This window comes from Tamandua tetradactyla, chromosome 5 (assembly GCF_023851605.1).
Source record: "Tamandua tetradactyla isolate mTamTet1 chromosome 5, mTamTet1.pri, whole genome shotgun sequence".
In the NCBI taxonomy this organism is placed as follows: domain Eukaryota; kingdom Metazoa; phylum Chordata; class Mammalia; order Pilosa; family Myrmecophagidae; genus Tamandua; species Tamandua tetradactyla.
In genome coordinates, this window is record NC_135331.1 from 131,147,858 (window position 1) to 131,169,213 (window position 21,356).

General features: G+C 37.1%; 1 protein-coding gene across 1 annotated transcript in view; it reads right to left on the reverse strand.

Moving 5' to 3' along the window:
- Window positions 1-668: 668 nt before the first annotated feature.
- COL12A1 (collagen type XII alpha 1 chain) overlaps window positions 669-21,356 on the reverse strand; it is a 128,263-nt gene continuing 107,575 nt past the window's right edge. Inside the window, exons 55-66 of the mRNA XM_077162245.1 lie at window positions 20,760-20,813; window positions 19,471-19,566; window positions 18,192-18,245; window positions 17,746-17,799; window positions 11,475-11,528; window positions 9,985-10,056; window positions 6,833-6,868; window positions 6,653-6,719; window positions 5,401-5,589; window positions 4,382-4,450; window positions 3,166-3,336; window positions 669-960 (exon numbers count right to left, since the gene is read on the reverse strand). Coding sequence (XP_077018360.1) covers window positions 785-960; window positions 3,166-3,336; window positions 4,382-4,450; window positions 5,401-5,589; window positions 6,653-6,719; window positions 6,833-6,868; window positions 9,985-10,056; window positions 11,475-11,528; window positions 17,746-17,799; window positions 18,192-18,245; window positions 19,471-19,566; window positions 20,760-20,813 — 1,092 coding nt within the window. The 3' untranslated portion in view covers window positions 669-784. The remainder of the gene's footprint in view (window positions 961-3,165; window positions 3,337-4,381; window positions 4,451-5,400; window positions 5,590-6,652; window positions 6,720-6,832; window positions 6,869-9,984; window positions 10,057-11,474; window positions 11,529-17,745; window positions 17,800-18,191; window positions 18,246-19,470; window positions 19,567-20,759; window positions 20,814-21,356) is intronic.

The window sequence follows — 21,356 nt, forward strand, 5'->3', positions numbered from 1 at the left end:
AAATTCACAATCTGCAGTTAAAATATAAAAGCAGCAATTCTATGTTCATAGTCTTGCAAACATTTCCCAACTGCTTTTGATAACTAAGAAACATTATGTTCTGGGAAAAAAAAGTTCATACTAAATATACAACACAAACATGCAATTCCGTCTCTGCAGAATTATCTGCAATTTGGCATAAATGTTAATGTGTCTAAAACAAGGAGGTCTAAGGCAATATGAAATTGTATCCAGTTGATACAATATCTCAGCTACATGGCTTAGGGTTTGTGGTTGTTAAAGGAGATGTATAAAAGTATTCTATGCCCTAGTGTATAACAGAAGAAGAGGAAGATAAATAATTGCAATGGAGTTGACTCTCCCCTCTCTTTTAGATTTAGGAGGGGGTTACTTGAATTGTGGTATAATTGAATTGCAAAAGATAAACTGCCTTCTCAAAATATACAGTAGCTCTGGGCTCCAGGACTTACTGCTTAACCTAAGTTTCACTGAGGCTGCCCACTGTGCTAAATGAGGGCACAGGGCATGTTCTCTCCTTGCGGCTTCTGTGAACAAATTATCTTGCAAGCATTTTAAGGGCAAAGGCAAAGGTTTCTACAGACTCGCGCTGCCAGCTAGTCTTCCTGCAGAAACAAGGTTCTCTACAGTCAGAAAGTGTGCTCTTGGATAAAAGCAACGCCGGAAGACACTTCGCAGAAAAGACGTACGCTGTTCTCTCTGATCTGGAAATGAGAATCCCAACGCATCCCCCAAGCATCGCCGCCCAGCGCCCGCCATCCACGGTTCACAGCCCCGGACCGCGGGGCAGGGCGCGCCGCCAGCGCGCGTGGGAAGGGCGCTCCTCGCGGGGCTCGTCCGCGCGGTAGTCCTCGTACTCGTCCGCAGTCCGCTCGGGCTCCACGGGCACGATGAAGGGCTCGCGCTCAGGCAGGTAGGCCCCGCCCTCGGGCACGTAGGGCTCTGTCCGATTCAACATTACAGTTATGGCATGACTTGGAAGGCACAAACACAGCAAAACTAAATCATCACCCGAGGTGATGGCACTCCAGTCTTAATCTTATAACTATAAATAGATAAGTTACAATGTTTTGATTACTTCCATTTGCAAAGAAAATTTGGTGGTGATCAAATAATGAAATGACATTAAAATAAAAGAAAAAACCTTCAAAGATCCAGCAGTAAATACAATCATTGCACAAATACCTGGGAAGGGTCAGAGACTGAGCCAAAGAACTGTAAACACAGTACCTAGGTAGGATTTTCACAAATCCCCTAGTAACTGTTCATGACTTCAAACTCCTCAATTCAAAGAACAACTTGGAAAGATAAGGAGGTGAAGGGAAGTTTATTGGCTCCTAGAAGCTGAACTCTGAGGGTGAAAAGCTATCACCAGGTAATATACAGTACATGACATTTGCTGTGACTGACCCTCACACAGACTGAGTTACAGCTGGTGGGGAAGGAACACCAGTAACTACAGCAAGACAGGAAAAAAAAAAAAAAAAAAACGTGGTTATAAACTTTGGTTTGAAAATTGCAATTACAAAACCCAAATGAGAGTATGTGTACAAAAAAAAAAAAAAAGTAATAAGACACATGCCCTGAATCAGACACATTGCTAACAAGCAAGAAATGAGGCGCCTCCATTCGGTGTTATTCCGGCATTGAGCAAGCGGCAGGCTTGGATGCAGAAGCTTATTGTAGAATTGTTAAGTGATTTTAGTGGACAGGATCACATACAATCATTTACAAGCCACAATTAGTTTATTATTTACATAAGACATTTCTCTTTTACCAGGTTAATTGTTTTTCTCAAAATGGCATTATCTCTGCTGGTTAGTAGTTTTCTATGTGCCTCTTTCACAAATGAGGCCTCTCATGACTGTATGTTTGAACTTTTTAAAAAATATTTTTCTACATTATTACTGAAATGCATCTGGCTTATAAACTGACACCACTGCTTTTGTCTCACTCAAGTTAGTATGAAGAGTCTCCACCCTCCTTATGATGTCAACCCGGTTCTTTAACCATATCTGTGGTGAGATTTCCATACAGACTCATGTTCTAATAAGCACGTGCGCAAACATCTCAGAAACAGGATTTTCATGTATTCAAACTGTAAGCAGCACTGGCGACTTAGAAAATTTGTTAGCCGGAACCTGAAACAGGTCAAAGATGATAGTTTTTAAAAGTTGATTACTATGCAAAAACATATATATATATACATTCATCTAAGTTTGTAAAGGTTAAAGTATACATATATATATATATCCATATATTTTTAGTTATTCACACATGCCATAAGGCAGAGATAATTTACATTTAGTTTATAAGGAATTAAATTATAATTTTGTAAAAGGGTTGCATGAGAAATACACATTAATATTCAATATTTTGGATCATATATAAGCATGTACATAAATATATAGATATATAGATACTCAGATATTCAACTACTCATGCACTATTTGCTAGTAGCCAACCATACCGAACAGCAGTATCATTTTTAAAACTTGCAAGATGCTTGAAGATGCACTAATGAAAAGGTCACCAATGATCACAGAGTCAATTTATTTCCAGATATACATATATCTCCAGTCCCACATCCCGCAAAATCAGGCATTAGAGACTTCTGCTCACTAATTGTCAAACAGTACAATTTCACTACCAACCCTTTAAAAAAAAAGTATTAAGTTCTGGATATTAATTCAATGAGCAGGTGGGACAGTGAATTTGTTTCAGTTGTCTGCACCATGTTATCAAATAGTTTACCTACAAATTAGATTCCCAAGATAAATTTTTGGCATATATTACTGGCATTCTGTAATTGGATTCAACAAATCCCTGTTCCCATCCTTCAAGTTCAACAAAATCATCAGTGGGTAACATTCTCTGTACTTTCAAGGGAAATAAGCAGAGAGATGTTGTGTGATTTGGTAAAAGTGCGAATAGGGGAAGGGAAAATAATTACGGAAGTCCTAAAGTGAAATAATATTTTTCGATAGGGAGTGAACCCTATTATTGCATAATCAAAATACACAATGGAAAGAGTTGATATACTCCAGAAATCTCCAAATCAACCTTCCTTCAATCCTCGGGAATTTCATTTCCATAAATATTCTTTAATTGGGGTGAATTTAGATTCCTACAATGGCAACAACATACCTGGATACCCTTGCCCATTGTAGGGGATGCTGGCACACTGCGATGAATCACAGTACCCAGGAGGGCCTGGGGGACCCCGGATACCTGAGTTTCCAGGACGCCCAGGGGGACCAGGGGGACCTCTTGAACCTGTGGACCCTGGTGGCCCCGTTCTGGATTCTCCTTGTGGACCTAGTGTGGGAGAAAAACAAATAGGTTTCCCCTCTTCTTAGACACACCTGTAGTAGTAGCCAACACTATTTTAACTGGCACCTCCACCGCCCTGAGACCAGGCTATTCACAGTGTATGGTGAGAAAATATTTCCTCAAGAAATCATCAGTATTTCCTTAGGAAGTTAACCGACAGTATGATGGAGCCTTCTTATCATGATTCATCAAGAATTAATTCTAGCAATCCATCAATTTTAGTGATTTTACTCAAGGAAAACTGGTTTAACAAGAATTAAGCCAAACTAAAGACATCAATGAATTCTCTGGTTTGTTCCTACTCTCACAGAGATACAAGTACCTAGGAAAAGGCTAGATTAGGCAGCCACGTTGGACTGCAGTGAAAACATGGGAGCACCTGAGTACTTGCTCTGCAGCTCCAGACTATATGAAGCAATGTTAGTTCTGGATCAAGTTAATATAAATGTAAAACTTAACCACTAGGGCTGACCCTAGTTGCAAGAATCTCATGGACCTGGCAATGAAAATAAAAATAATTTTCATTCTAGTAAACAAAATGTAGAAAACAACTGGACAACTATTATTTTTTTGCCAAAATATCAGCAAAGAATCTGTGAATGAAATTTTGTGATGGGCATATATGCTTTTAGTGAAGACATACATGCTCAGTCTGATGGCTCCATAATGAAGGATACTAGAAAAAACAAAACAAAACAGGAAATGTAATTGTCCTTGAAGGCTATGTGGCCAAACAAAGTAAATAGAATTTCCTCAAAAAGGAATATAGCAACCAACCCTCATGAGCAATAAAACTCACACCCTCATATATTACAGTTATAGTCAGTACCTAGTTAGAACACATGCAAACATTTTTTGAACAAAGGAAACATAGAAATCAAGAGGTTATGCAAGTTGAATTTCTTGCTAAAACATCTACCATGATCATCCGTACATCCAAAGCTAACAGAATTAAACTATGAATCTCTTGGAGCCTGTTTACTCTTTCATATTTACAACCTTTCTTTATTTGATGTGTGAGCAAACCTACCTGGAGGGCCAGGTAACCCCCGAGGTCCTGGAGACCCAATTCCTCTTTCACCTTTCTCCCCCGGCAAACCTAAGGAAGGAGAAAAAGAGGGGACACAGGGAAAATTTATCTAAAGACATGTAGTTTTCATCTTAACCGATAATACTTGATACAAATAGTTCACCTCCTTGGTGAAAGCAGAACCTAATTTTTCACAGAAGTTCAATCTTTTAGCCAATTTTTCTTTGGCATTGGTGTGCAATTCTGGATTCATGGTCAAGAAACAAATATGGCCAAAAGTCAGGTAATATTATTTGGAGGAAACCCATGTGTCTAATATATAAAAGAATTTTTTAAAGGATTAGTAATTAAAAATAAAAATCTTGAATAGTTAAAACCCAATGAAAAACATCTTAAAGTTGTCTTATCTTTAATATCCCTGTTATTCCAGCAACCAAACCATCAGATTTATAGGAATATTTAAGTTTGCCCTGGATTTTTAACTACTACTTGGACAAAAGTGGGTACTCTTGAAACATCTGGAATCAGATAATCCCATTTTTCTTCCTTTCTTTCAATTATACTCATCTACCATGAAATTAAAGTTAAATAAACATAGAGGAACAATGCCAGACACTGACTAAACGAAGCGAAAGAATTAGGACCTAAAACTGTAAAACTACTTAAAGTACATTCGACTTGTTGCTCTGCTCTTACCACAAGCATAATAACTAGTAAGGTTTTAGTGTCTGATTTAATTTGCCAAGGTACAGTTTTTCGCATTTAGCAACAACAAAAACAACATTCTCTTAATTAAGATTTCCTAACAAAAATGTCCAGTTTCTGAGATAGGATCTCTCTGGCCTGAGGATTGCCTGAAGAGGGAGACAGATTCCTGGACAGACAGCTCATCTGGGGCTGCCTAAACAAGATGACGGTGGTTTGCCAGATACAGTCTTGCACGTGCTTTCCAACCTAACCTGGCTCTGATACTTGCACATTCCTTCCTTTATCCCCATGCAACATCCTGAAACACCCACCTCGTTCACCAGGGGGTCCCTGCATCCCTGGCGTGCCTGGGAAACCTGGCCGCCCCCCAGCTCCTGGTTCTCCTCTGGCTCCCGCGCTGCCAGGAGGTCCTGGGGGACCTGGTGGGCCCGGCTGGTTGCGATTAGAGTGGTAATCATTTGGAATCTGGTTCAGCATCTGATTGAATCTGTTCATTTGACCTACAAATAGATATAAGGCTTTTTAAGAAGAATTCCAATCAGGGAGGGATGAGACAGTAAAACTGCTTTCTCTCAGTGTCTACTGAAATCCATCTCCATTCCCTGACAACACCACCATCACCACCACCCAAACATTCTATTTAAAATCCCCAAAATAAAAATAAAACATTCCAGTCACCCAGTACAAAATGATCCCTGATAAATAACTGTTTTCACAAAATGCTGACTCAGGCCACAAACATCCGTGTGACCATAAAAGAATTAAGAAAGCTTAACATGGCTCTGACATAAAGGCTTGAGTTTTTGCCAGCTGCTAACACTCAAAAGGGAATCGTTTTTAGATTAAGAAATTAAACAATTTTTTGCGTATACCTAAGACAAGGATAGTCAGCCTTAAAGTAAACTGGGATCACTTGTGAGATATATTGAGCAGTACAGATTTCAGAGCTTCATCTCCAAAGGCAGTGGCTCTCTAGGGTTAGGATGTGCCCTAGGAACCTGGATTTTTAACAAGCATGGTAAATGAGTCTAAAGCAGGTGTTCCACAGGACCGCACTTTGAAAAACACTGATTAGAGCTTATGAAAGAAGTTTAAGTCTATTCTTAGTTTGCAGGCACTGAGTTTTCATCATGGAATGAAAAAGAAGAGTGTGTGAAAAATAGGAAGACAAGAAAAGGCCTTGTCAAAATGGATCTTCTATGATCAAATTAGTCTTGTTGGGTCCCTTCCTTCAGGTCATAGAATAAGTTAAAGATCATAATTTAAAGGATCTAATTTCTAAGTACTTTAGAAGTTTGCTGCTTTCAGATATTCCCTGATAAAGCACATTAAGAATCTTAATGTAGAAATGAAAAATCTTTTAAAGGATCATTTTTATCAGACTGAAGATAAAGATAAGACTATTGACTATCTTTAAGATATTATTAGCTTTATCTAATCAAATACTGAACAGTTTATCAAAAATGAAATGCAAACATCTCTTAGACACTTTATGACTCAAACTATGCATGTTCTTACAATTAATTAAAAAACTATTTGTAGATTTAAAAGAAAATAAATTACCACTTATCAGCTGTTCACAGACTTGTCTTGCAACTGCTCGCATTATGTTCTGGGAAGCAATGTCTCCCTTGTTAATTAAATTAATGAGAATCATTAGTATATTGTTCTTATAGTATTATAGCTTCAGACTCCAATGTTTAACACACACAGAATAAATGTAACATTTGAAGAAATACATACCCTATCGCCTTTCTCTCCTTTCAATCCAGATGAACCCTAAAAAGATAAGGAATTACACTGTCAAAAAAAGATAAGGAATTACATACATCAGAAACTATTGAGGGTTCTAGAATAATGTATGAATGAACATGACAATGAAAAGAATGAGGTTAGCTTTCTAATAAATTAGCAAGTATGACACATCATGTTTATATCCATGTTACTATTTTCTTTCTATAAAAAGAAATAGAAACAACTTCTCTCTGTCTCTCTCTCTCTCTCTCTGAGAGAAGAATATGTCTTCCAAAACAGTGCTGAGAGATGAATTTGTCACAAATTTTTAAAAGCTAAATGCCATGCATAATTTTTACATGCTATTCATAATATAGATTTAGAACTGAAATACCTATAAAGATGACCCTTGGTACCATTATACATTCTTTCTGGCTGATTAGCTCAGCTGCCTATAGTGGAAGGTCGACTGTCCCTGAAGTTAACCTCAATTCTGTTCCAGTAAGAACCAATGAGGTTTTGTAAACTACTTAGCTAAATATGTATGTCTAACCTCTTCAGGTGATTTTCCAGGCATTGGGTATAAAAGAGAATTGGTGTTTCCCTTATGAAATGACTCAAACAAATCACCCCATATCCAAAACACAACCACACTGTCATAACCCTCACACTGGCCATGGTGCAGGCGGCTTTTGTCATTCAGCCATAAATTTCCAGTCTGCCAACTGCTACCAAAAAAAAGAACATCTAGACCACTGAGTGTTCAAATAACATCCCAAATCATGCCTCTTCTCACCATCTCCAAGACTGCCTCCAATATCCTCCCAACTAGTGTCCTTGCTTCTAGTTTTGCATCCTTATAGCCTATTCTCCACAGAGAAGCCAGAGTGATATTTTTATAAGATAATTAGATCATATAACATTCCTTTGCTTAGAGATTTCCAAGGGCTTCTCATCACACATAGAACAAAAGCAGCTTTCCTTTTCATAAGCTAGATGGCTGACATAATGACCTCAGCCCACCTATCCGACCTATCCCTCTCCCCACTGGTGCATGGACCTCCTTGCTGATCTTTCCAGATGCCCAACTCATTTCTCACTCAGGGCTTTGGCTCACTCTGTTCCCTCTCCCTGAGATCCTCTTCCTACAGCTCACTCTATCACTTCACCTCCTTAGAGAAGCTCCCTAGCTACACCATATAAAATAGCCACTTTTCTACCACCAAAGTCACTATCTCTCTAACCCCTTACCCTGTTTCATTTTTCTTCATATCCTTTATATCACCGGAAACCATGTTATTTTCTTACTTGTTTTTTATCTATATCTCCCAGTGGAATAAGGGAACAGACTTTGTCTTGCTCACTGCTGTACACCCAAACCCTAGAACCCTGAGTGGTGCAGTATAGGCACTAAACAAATAAATGTTGAAGAAATGAATTAAAATACTCCACAAGCAGTGCCTATAAGCAAGCCTCCACTATATAACATCAGGTATTGTAAGTTAGCAAGAAGATATCAACTGGTTTTACTAGCTAATGGCATAACTAATGTTTATTGAGACAAGCTCTCTGCTAAGACCTATATATCCCATCTGCTATTTTCATTTGAGAAATTAGAGGAAATAAGTTAAAATGGAGAAGAAAAGGAGGGGAAATTTAACCTTTAAGAAGGATGATAAAGATGAAGGAAAAGAGGGGACATGAGGTTCCATAAAGTATACCAAATTATAATTATCATAAGAAAAACTGGAATTTGATTCTCCATTCGATAAAAAGTACTAGATCGTTGTAGAAATACAGCTACTACTGAGTTTGGAGCTTTATGTAAACTTTAGGGATTTTTAGTTTTCTTACATTTACGTCTACTCTGAAATTGTACTAGTTTGTTTTTTAATTTGCTGCCACTCTGAGATTGTTCTAGTGTGTATAGTTTGTAGAAATCATTTTTATTGTCAGTGTTTAGAGATCAGATTTCAAGTAAAGGTAGGAGACATTCCTTTCAGGGTTCTACCTGCAGCCATCAATTCCATCCATAATATTCTTATATAAGACTCTACTGAAGTCAGAGTAAAAAACAATAGAATTTGGAGTGATACAAAAGTTCCATGTACTTTAACTGATCTTGTGAAATTTCTGCCATGAACCATGGTGGAAAAGAGAGCAAGAAAGTCATGTACTAGTGTGCACACAGGGTATTCAGTATCTCAGGAGTCTTTCCATCTTCATGTTACTTGCTTAATTTCAAGTACACGTAGAAGGCACACTATGTCACATGAAAATTCCACCATAAGTATATTCAAATTAATATTTTTAGCTAAAACTTGGGCTTATGTAACTAGGACAAGGTTTAAGAAAAGAGTTCTGTCCAGACATCAGCCCTGATAAATTTGTTCCATTCTTAATAGTTGGACTTAGTTATCTTTAAGGTAACTTTTTATATCTCAGAATGCTCTCAGACTAAAAGAAATGCTTCCAAATAAATTCACACTTCATGAAGGAAAAACTTGTAAAGAAGATATGATGCTTAGCATTCATTACAAATACTTATGGATTTGGGGGGAATTTCAAATACAAATGTACATAATATCTCAACTATTATTTTAATCAAAATATCTGAACTAAAAGAAAATTAAAATAGATGTAAATTGAAAAAGGGCAGTATAGAAAAGTAAACTAATCAAATTATGTAAATTCTTTTAATTCTGGGATTAATATTCTAGCATTCTCAATGAAAGAGAAAAGAACAAGCAGCAGTAGCTGAACGAGGCTGTCAAAGGGTTAACATCTGCAAAGAGTGAACATGCCATTCACCATCATCATGTATTTTCTGAATTAAGCAGTATGCCCCTGCTAACTAGAAAAATCATTCTGCTGAACCAGATCTGAGTACTTATACAATGCAGAAATATGTGTCTTGGCTCATAATTCCATTCTTCTTAAAGAAACCCAATGACCACAGTTTTCAGCCCAGAATATTATAACAACTCAGAGAGAAAATCTTTAGAACTGGTACCAAATCAAATCCATGGGTTTATTGTAGTTTCAACAAATGCTTCAAGCACACTACAGCAGAGATACCACGATTGTGTCAAAGACTTGAAATTCTCTTCATGTTTTATATCCACAGTGAAATGACTCTAGAATGCAAATCATCCTCTTACTGGTCTGCCATGGTCTCCAGGTTTTCCTGGTTTCCCACTTGGTCCGGAGACTCCTGGAGAGCCTGGGCTTCCCTACAACACACAGGACAAGATAGAGAATGTTATGAGGAAGGAAAAATCCTATCTAAAGTAAACTAACAAAGGTGGCCAGTTTTTCAAGTTGTAAAAAGAAACAACACATAATCACTAGTAAGAAAGAATAAAACCATATTTTAAGATAACATAGAAAAATAAACTTGAAAATTCCAGTTCAATCTTTATGTATTTCACAGTTATGAGATATATTTGGAGACCAGTTGAAAAAAATTATATATGTTGTTTATATATTTTATATATATAGTCAGTTTCACAATGAGCAGACTATGATTCCAGTAAATTGGTTATAATGTGAATCTGCAGGAAACAATTCCTATTTCTTAGTTTATTTCTGTTACAAGATCAGAAATTCCATCAAAAAAGAGAATTGCAAACTATGGGTGGAGTAGAAATTCAGAGGGTGGCCTGTTTAATGCTAGATTGGGCACCATGGTGGCAGAATCTTTCCTTGTCTGCTGGGAATAGCTCTCAGCTCCAAAATTCAGTTTTCTTAGGTGCTTCTGCCACAGACTTCTGTTCTCCTCGACCACATTAGCCACAGATGTCCATTCTCCTCGACCTTACCCCATCAAAACCATAAGAATTTCTCCCTGTTACCTTTAACACAGATTCAAGAGCATTTTAGCTTTATTTTTAGTAAAATATTTATAAAATCTAATAGAGCCAACACATCATGTTCTAAAGGTTAAAATTTCCTGAAAATGAAGTCATCAAATTTTGTAGAACAATGATTCCTTTATTTCATCATTATGCAGGTTTAAGATCTTCAATAAATTCTTGAAATAAAAGTTTTTCATGCATTTAAAGAAAACTGAGAATATATGCATTAAATATAAATAATAAAATTATTTTAACATATGCTCGTAAGTCCTCATATCCTGTCATACAGACATGGAGAATATCTGTCACGTAAATAATTGTGATCTCACTTGGGCATAGGTATACAGGTGTACGTTCAAAATCATTGGTTTCAGTATTTTTTCAAAAGATCTTAATAAAAAGACCCTTTGTTTTAACTGCATGTAAAACTTCTTCAGAGTAACTGTTTGCTCAGTAATAAATGTACTTAACGTTTAAGAAGTCATAGGCCACAGATTCTTAAAATTCTAGAGCAGTAAGGACCCCCAAGGTCATAAAACCCAACGGCTCCACGTGGGAGTAAAAGGACTGAAGTACAAACCAGATAATGGCTAAATTAAGGATATTTTTCTATTTTTGATTAATCATAAAGACCCTGTATTTTAAACCATCTATTTCTTCTAGTACATTTTAATTTGGGAACAGAAAAAAAATACCCCAAAGCACAGATGGAACGAGCCTCAAACACAAGGTCGCCTCGCTCTTCTTTAGCAAAATGAAGGGGAAGGAAATAATGTAACCCATTCATTTCTTACCGGTGGCCCAGGTGGGCCCCTGGGTCCCATCGCACCATCTTTTCCAGTGAAACCCTATTGTAAAAATAGAATTAATTAACAATTACTGAGATAATGAGCAATTGAAGAGAAAAGATACTAAACAGGTTGCTTAGGGTGAAGAAAAAGATTTAGCCTAATTTGCTGTTTAAATAGCATGAAACCTGTCAATATAAAGATAAATATACCCACCTAAAAATCGTATTTCCAATTTAACTATATCTTTTATGGAATAATTAATATCTGTACTCAGTTATTTATGAAGTTATAATTTAAAACATTTCAAGAGGTCAAACTAATCTACTTCACCAAAGAACAGAGATTCCTTTTGTGAATTTATTGGTTTTCCCTTTTGTAAGAGGTAAGAAGTCAAAAGGACGAACAACACTTTCTACTGAAAAGCACTGTCCACAGACTTACCCAGTTAAGGTGGGCTCAAAATAGGATCAAAGGGGTTGAACTTAAATTTAAGGGAATAGATAGAAGCAAAGGCAGTACACTAGTAGGTCTATAAGTAATATTACCATATTGAAGATAAACATGATTGAAAGGGGTTGTACAGACCCATGTGTCCCACCAATTAACACTACAGGTACAAATAAGTTCTTACATGAACTACTTCAAAGGTATGAATCTTGTACAAAGAGTGTATAATTTCCGGGTATAGGGGGAAACAGCTATTGCATGCTATGGGCTATGTTTAATATGAAAACATCAACAGTACCACAGCAACACCAGGAGTAAATGATGGGGGCAGGGACAAGAGTTAAAGGGAGGTTTGATTTTTCTGTTTGGTGAGGGTTTGTTTATTGGTTTTTTTTCTCTTGGGCACAATGAAATTATCTAAAATTGCGAGTGTTGATGAATTGTTGACTTTGGACATTATACGTGCTGCCCAATGGATGGAGGTGGCTGAAGGATGCACTGACCGAGAAGTAGTTTGGTGAATGATGATGTATACAAATGACCAAATATTGTGCTGCTACAAAAGTGAATGAAGTTGTGAAGCATGCAACGTTGTGTATGAACCTGTGGGACATTTGGTGAGGCAAAATAAGCCTGAAACAAAAAAGGAAATATTGTATGGTCTCATTTAGAAAATACTGAAAAGAAAATTGAGGCCTAGATTGTAAATTCTTATAGCAGTCACATTTAGTCCAGAGCAGTAATTGTTACTTCTAGATTTTGAGAGGCTGTTTTATATATGTATAACCTGATATTTAGAAATAAGAATAAGTCAGGGGCGGGCCGCGGTGGCTCAGCGGGCAAAGTGCTTGCCTGCTATGCCGGAGGACCTCGGTTCGATTCCCGGCCCCAGCCCATGTAACAAAAACGGAGAAACAGAATACAATAAAACAAGAAAATGTTTAAAAAAGATGTTTCCCTTTCTTCCTTCCTTCCTTCCTTCTATCCTTCCTTCCTTCTCTCTGTCTTTCCTTTAAAAAAAAAAAAAAAAAAAAAAAAGAATAAGTCAGGATTAGGTAACTCACCATTGGATGTCATGTCCCACATGTCTCACATCCTGATTAGGTCAAGATTAAGGTAATTCAAAATACAGGGATAAGGAAGACATTGTATTTTAGAAATTCACCCACTATATGAGACCGAAAGAAGAAAGGTTTATTTTGTCTGTAACCTAAATTTTCTGTAGCACATAATCTAACTCAGTCTGTCTGGATAGATCATTTAAACAATCCAAACACAGAGAGCCCAGAATAAGAATGAGGGCCTGTAATCCTGTATAGCTTAATGTCATGCCTGGATACACCTCAGAATATATTAAGCAGATAATAAAAAAGGATTGGCAAATTCCCTTGAGAGATGGGATCAAAAATGTTAAACTTTACCACAGGGAAGCCCCTGATACTGTGTCAAATATTAGGAACACCCAAATCAGTAGGCCAAGCCCTTAATCTTGAGACTTGCTCTTGTGACACTTACTTATGTTGTGGAGAAGCTTAGCCTACCTATAGGCATGCCTAAGAGTTACTGCTGGAGGACCTTTTTTGTTGCTCAGATGTGGCCTCTCTCTCTGTAAGCCCAACTTTGCAAGTGAAATCATTGCCCTCCCCCCCGCCCGCCCCATGTGGGACATGACATCCCACGGTGAAAGTCTGCCTGGCAAAGTGGGAGATGACTCCCAGGGATAAGCCTGGCCCTGGCACCAGGGGATCAATGCTGCTGTCCTGACCAAAAGGAGAAAAAGAAGTGTAACAAATAAGGTATCAGTGGCTGAGAGAGTTCAAATAGTCGCAAGGCTACTCAGGTCACTCTAACACAAGCTTCAGTTACACATTACTACCTATCATGGTTTTCCAAACCCCAACCAAAACCATTCCTGTCAATCCTAAATTTCACCTAGGTTGTTATATAAGATTCTACAAAGGTTCCATGCACTAGGGTAACTTTCCAGAAATCTAAAACCTCCAGATGGGTTCCTAGACCAGGTAAATCTTAATATGCAGAGGGGTCAGCCTCTCCAGAACATCAACTATTTCCATTCCCCTATCCCATATTATCAACAGCTCCTTCCAAAATGAAAAACTTAGAACAGGCATAGCCCAAATACCCCTAAAAAGTGGGAGAAAAATCAAAGGTGATGGTGGAGTTATACAGAGAAAGTCACGTTTAACAAATGAGTATGACTGCTGAATCATTATATTGATATTTCTTTCAATCTCCAGTGCCTTGGAGCAGCTAGTAGTAAAAACCTAAAAATGTGGAACTGTAACCTGTTCTACAACTGTTCTACAACTAATTGTTGTGGTATGCTTTGAAATTTATTGCTTTTTTGTATATATGTTATTTTTCACAAAAAATGTCGATTGTGATGACAAAAAAAATCTTGCAAATGATTTTATTAATCACACAACTGCCTATAAGATCATTTGATGTAACAGATGTGTGTGTGTGTGTGCGCGTGCACTTATAGGAGACAGGCACACCCTATACTTTATTTATCAGGGTCTGCTCACTACACTCTCATGGTAACTGGGTTTTATTACTTAAAAGAAACATTCCAAAATCTATCAATTTGGGGGTAACAGCCTATATTAACATTAAAAACAAATATACTATTTGTTTTTAAACAAATATACTATTTGTTTTTAAACAAATATACTATTTGTTTTTAAACAAATATACTATTTGTTTACTAAACAAATATACTATTTATTTACTAAAAAAAATAGAATCAAAGGAATGTTGCCTAAAATAGCACGTGGTGTCATAAAAGATGAAGGAGAAGCTGACAACCAATTAGAAAAATCCCTTCCCCATTTCCTAAATAACTGCCAGACAGTTAAGGCAGGACTATTTGTATTGCTATTACTGGAGAATACTTTCCAAATAGAAACAGGAGCCAAAGCTGTCCTAAATGTCCTCCACTCAAAAAAAAGGAAATCCTCAGCCCTCATAAAAAGCAGTAAATGTTTTATTAGTTCATCCCTCCTCGTGTCGCCCGCGAAAGGTCAGAACTGCAGCAGCATTGAGTGCCTGGGAAGAAGAGATGTGCCCCAGGAGCAGAGCTTAGCTCTGTGCAGCCTCACTCATTGGCTCTTGCACCCCACTCTTTTTTTCTCTCCATACAGTGCCAAAGGAACTCTCTGCTTGGAATGAGGTCATTTTTGCTAACCAGTTAGCACTCCTCTCCAACAGCAGATCTCTGAAATCTAGCTGAGGATTTCTGAGTCAGGTAATTTTTTATGGTTGCTGCATTACTCTGTCAAAGATTTTTGTCTTATTTTCTGCAGAGAATAAGACTGATCATTTCATCCATATCCTCAGATTTTTGCAAAAATCAGGACCATTTCGATCACTGCATGCATGAAGTATCTATGCTTCTTATTAGTCCATTTATTTTACAAAGGAAGAAGTTTCAATTATTTCTTTAAAATTGTCTTTAAAATATTCCACCCTATAGGAAAAAAATTTCTTTTCCAGAAATTCATAAGGATAAAGATTTCAGGCTGTTTTCTGGAAGATCTGCTTAATATAAACCCAATCTCAAGTTCATCTGTTGAAACACCAATTTGCTTCTGAGAGCCTCTTAAGAAGCAAAATGCTATGGAAGTACTTCTGTGAGCATTTTCTGTGGCAGGGGGGAATGGGGAGGAAGTGCATGAGCTGGGAATCAAACCCAGGTCTCCTGCATGGCAAGTGAGAATTTTACCACTGAACTACCTTTGCATCCCCTCTACCCTTGTACCCCCTCCATAAGCAGTTTTGAGTGGCATTTCTTCCATCTACATTTCTTCAATTGCTATATAGGACACTCTCTTTTTTTTTTTTTTGATGTTGTATTTCTGAACAATCCTCCTTCAATCAGTCTAGAAACTTCCTCATCATCCATTTTCATTTATAAGAAACAAGTTGTGATGAGGACTTTATTCTGTAGTTCTCAGAATAACCACTGTAACATCTATAGAACTTTGGGCTATAATTTTATCTTATTCTCCATTTTCAAAGCTGCAGCAGTTGTTGCTTCCACTCACGTGAGGAAGGCTGAAAAGACCCTTGGTTGTCTTCACACTAAGTACCTGTATAGATGCTTCATTTGTTAACTTGCTAATAGTCCCGAAAGCTATGCTTTCTTGTGTTATGGAAATCATCTATGCTGAAGAAAAGCCATGCATCCTGTTTGTACTGAATGCATCCTGACAAGTCTTCCTTCCTCACCATGGGTCTTGGGCTTGCTCTCCTCTGCTTTCTTATCTTCTCTTCCATAGAGTTTAAGGTTTTTTCTTCCCCACCCCCACCCCCAATTCTCAGTGTCTCTCTAAATTTCCAAAATTAAGAAACTAAATGTACAGGTCTGTGAAGGATGAGATACGAGGCTAGGAAAGGAAGAGGGGAATGATTTCCTGAAAAGTTTCATTGCCCTTACCCTCACCAGAAAGCTGAATTCACATTTTAGAATCTGAGACTGGAAAAGCACGGTCCCTCCTACTCCTTCACTTTTCAGAGAAACAGTGATGGTGGTGATGGCTGTCTAACTGCCATTTCAGAGAGAGAATATTGATGGCAAAGCACATGTGCAACCCAGTAATGCCTGCATTAGCCCAAACTACTACAAGACATCATAAATTGCAGGGCGAGTAAGTAAGCCCATCAACACTTTTTGATTGCAGTGGTTTGGGTTTTATTTTGTAATTGAAAAGCTGACTTGTCACATTTGCAATCTCACTTGCCTCTTTGTTACATAAGAGTTCAAAAAACTAAAATGCCAGTACCCAAAACATTCAGAAGAATGCCTATATAAGTATCACCTCCAGATCCCAGACTCCCAAACAGTGTCTCTCTCGCCCACACTCAAAAGCAAGCATAGAAGTAAATAACGTTCACTGCCATATCATCCACCATTTTGTGTTATCTAGGAAAATCTTATCTCCATCTGAGTGACCAATTTCTTTTGCACAGTGGTGTCTTGGAAGTACTGAAGTCAACAGATTGATGTATTTAGTGACAGCTGTTGCAACACCGGTTTTCACAAACTCTGCTGCTAGTCATAAATTTTAACTTGATTGTTTAGTCAAGATACAGACTACTCTCAGTCTGTTGTCTGAACCTTTGTTTTGAGCAACTAAAAAAACCTCTGGGTTCTTGTTGGACCATTCATGGTCTCCTATGGAACCGAATGTTTCCATAACATTGATGAACAGAGCATAGCACCAGGATCACTGTGCTTCTCACCTACTTGACCCAAAGACTGGGTCTCCTGTGCTGTTTTCATTCCAACGGAAGAGCAAATCTGAAAGCTTCCATAAATAGGACACTAAGTACCAGCTCTCTACCTCATCATCAAGGCCCAGAAACAGTATCTGAGTTCTTAAGGTGTGGAGAAAATGTCTTGACTTCATAGTAAGACAGTGGAAGTTAAGGCTGCCCTCACAGTTACAAAAAAGCCGATTCATGGCAATGACTAATTTTAAGGTTTAAAACCTTTGATAGGATTCTTGGATCTCTTTCTTATCAGCTAAACTCCTTTCCCAGCTGTCTTTTCCTGAACTGATAAAATAAAAAAAATTACCAAAATTGAGATTTTGAGAACTCAGTGAAAGCCCCACCATTTTGTTTCATAAGCTTGAGATTGGTTTAATTTAGTAGATCATCCACTAATATTAGTTTTCAGTCTTCCGCAAGATATATGAACTCTGCATCTCCAGCCATGCAAATTGCATTGTGGAGATTCTTAATTAATTGGCAAAGTATGATATCATTTCCAATATCAGTATAGCTTGCTCAAGAAACTTACTCTATCTCCTGGAGGTCCCATTGGTCCTGCTGGGCCGGGTATGCCTGGGGATCCCTATACAAAAGTAAACAAACAAGTGAAATGCTGACAGTTCTCCCAAAGGAAATATCACTTAATATATTTTCTGTGTTGGCAAATAATATTTATTATTCTCTAAAATTTTGTTTGTTTGATTAAAGACAAGAGGCTCTTAAAAGAAGCAGGAAACCAGATTCACAACACAGGGCACCAGGAGTGCAGTAGATGCTCAGTCATCCAGCTGATACCTGAACTGGACAGTACAGACTTGAACAGTAGCCTAGGAAATGAAAAGGTAATAACATGCAGCACATATCCAGGCTTTGCTTTGCTGCTTAACCTTAGTTCACCTTTTGAGGCACTACAAGGGTAACTGTGCAAGTTTCACTGGACTAGTAAAAGAAAAGGCAACTTTAAGATCAACTCACTGTTCGGCCTGGAAGTCCTGGCTCACCAGCATCACCTTTCATCCCTTGGCGACCCTGCAGCGAGCAATGGGAAAACAGTTCTTAGGCGCTTTTCAGAGATCAAGTGTAAAGGGAAGATGTGAGTCATTTATGAAATCTCCATCACTTCATAAGTCCAATGTAAAGGGCCTTGAGGTGAACAATGAGGGTATTTCTGAAGGAGGATGAGTGAATAGAAATAATTTATTTGGATTGATCCTGTCTTTTAAACTTCAAATGCTACATATCATTTCTACTTACAATAATTTTATAGGATAATTTCATATAATTATAGTATACAATAGTGACCTTTGAAAGAACATAATTTACATAAGATAAAATATGATGAGAAAAACTAATTTCCACTTCAATATCTTTTATTTGATACTGCATTTGAATAAAAGGATATTCAGTAAAAGTTTGAATAAAAGGATATTCAAAATAACACGATTTTAGTCTTCAAAAAGTAAGTGAAGACACTTACTACAAAGCAAAGCAAAATTATTTAAAACTGATAAACTTAATTTATTCATAGTAGTAGTAAAAAAAGGAAAAAGCCCCTAAAACCACCTTTTGGATAATGAACCTAAATGTAAATTCATTCATTTCTAGAAAAATTTGCTAAGGAATTTTTTTCCTCTAAATACCAAAAAAAAAAAAAAAATTATCTATCTTCTATTAAGACATCTCAAAAACGGAATGCAGACCTAAATTTAAGAACTACGCATTTATTGTGTCCTTATTCAAGTATTCGTTTAGTTTAATCTTAAAGTATAGAAAACAGTTTGGAGTTAAATCAAACATGAATCTTAGAATATAAAACACCTTTTATCACCTCATATGAGCATTTGGAACAAAAGGAAAACATTTCACAAAATGTTTTTTAAACAGAAGTACGGATCTAGGTAAATTAATGTAAACTTTTCTTTAGGTCATAAGTATTAGAAAAGGACTCCAGGGTTGCCACAGACTGAAAGCAGTTTTAAAACACTGAGAATGTTGAAGGATATAAGCATGATTTTTAAAAAGAAAAGGTAAAATAAGCTGCAAATATTTTTTACAGAGTGCTTCTCTGAGTATTTTATTACATATACAATTTACATATTTGAAATTATAGTCATAAGGGGAAGTCATCTCAATGATTGACCATGTTGAATCCTTTGAGAAAACATTAGATTTTGGCACAACATAGTAGAAAATGTTCCATTTAAACTCAGTGTTAATGTGCCATCCTCATGTGATATAAAGGCTTTGCGCTTACTTGTTCTCCTGGAATAGAGAGTCCATTGGGCCCCTGAGGACCTGGAGGACCCTGAGGACCTGGTGGACCCGTATCTCCACGTGGACCGGGGGGCCCCTAAAATAGAAAGGAAAGACAACGCATTACAAGGGCATCAAATTACCCTCCAGTGACAACATCTGGCCAGAAACTTGTCTTCCTAACTCTAAGAGACCAATCATACCATCTTTGCCAACCTTTGTAGAAATCTATAAAAGCATTCATTAATGCCATTTCTTTCTTCCCTTTACTACTCATTAGAAGAACAACTGGAAACTGAAATACATTCACAGAGGAGCACTTACAGTTATATAAAAGTCCTATTAGGAGCATATTTTTTAAAGAACTAAAATATAGTGAATATAGATCAATACACAAATTTCATCAGATTTTGATTTATGTTAAGCTAGTCCTGATTTGCCTTGGCTTTTCTGTGACTACACTGTACATAAATCAAGCAAGTGAAGAATGGATATCCATTGAGTAGATGCTCCATGCTGGAGTTTCTAGGTGGAAAGGACACAAACTTGCAATCAGGCAGACCTGGGTTAGCATCCCAGGCTTTTCCTTACTAACTGGGGTAATTACTTATTAGTGATATTAAGATACAATATCTTCCCTTTACTACTCATTAGAAGAACAACTGGAAACTGAAATACATTCACAGAGGAGCACTTATAGTTATATAAAAGTCCTATTAGGAGCATATTTTTTTAAAGAACTAAAATATAGTGAATATAGTGAATACAATATCTTAATATTACACATTCTCTTCATAAAATATTTCTTTGAGAAGTCTGAGTTTTTATTCCGGACCAGTGTGGAACAGACAGAAGGAGCCAGTGACTCCCTAAGTGAAAGCCTCATTGACTGCTCAAGCCCTTCTCTGAGGCAGATGAATAAAGGAGCAGCCAAATTACTCCCAGCCACCTCCCACTCTCTAGGGGACACCACTCCCAGGAAGCTCTTCCAATAGATGGCCAAGTCATCCCCTTTGCCTCCCCAAGTTCTAGTAGAGCCCTCAAGATGCTTCTGCAGACTTCCCATGCACAATTCCTAGAGCTGTAAGATGCATTGTATGCATTTCTTTCTCTGACTAGTCTAATCCATCATTTTAACATCTAGAGATGTGAAAAGAGGTAATTATTTTTATGTAAAATACACTAAACCTGAACCAACTTTCTCAAAGTCACTCACAACTTAGTGGAAATTTGAACAACCAGACTTCAACAAATTGATAAAAATTTAAATGCACTCTAAAATATACTTACAACTGCCCCATGGATACCTCTTTCACCTCGGGGACCTTTAGCACCAGGTCCTCCCTAAAATACATATTAAAAGCACATTTTAGTGTGAAAATAAGGAAAGATGTTCATATATAAAATTTGCTTTAAGAAGCAATGTATTCTCCAGACAATCAACAATTTTACAGCTGTATGCAAAATAATTAAGTAAATATTTCATGTCATACAAATGTGTGGGGAAAGAGAATTGAAAACTTTGTACACTCTAAGTGCCTGGTTTTTACATTCTAACTTTTATTTATTGTCAGCAAATTTTTTCATCTAAGTTGAGGTTTTCTGGAAAAACCAAATGTTACTTGAATACAGTAACAGAAAAATATTTTGGGAAATTATGTGGACTGCATTATTCATGGGAAAATAATACACAAAAGGAAGAGTATCCTAAGTTCCTCAGAATTCATACTATGTACTTAAGTAAGGGGTTCACAGACCACCGAACAAAAAGGAATAAATATAACAGTGACACCAATAATATTATCTTACAACTAGGGAAAAAATCCCTATTTTCCCAAACCATCTAAGGTACTTAATTTTGTGATTACAAGTTTCAATTAGGTGAAA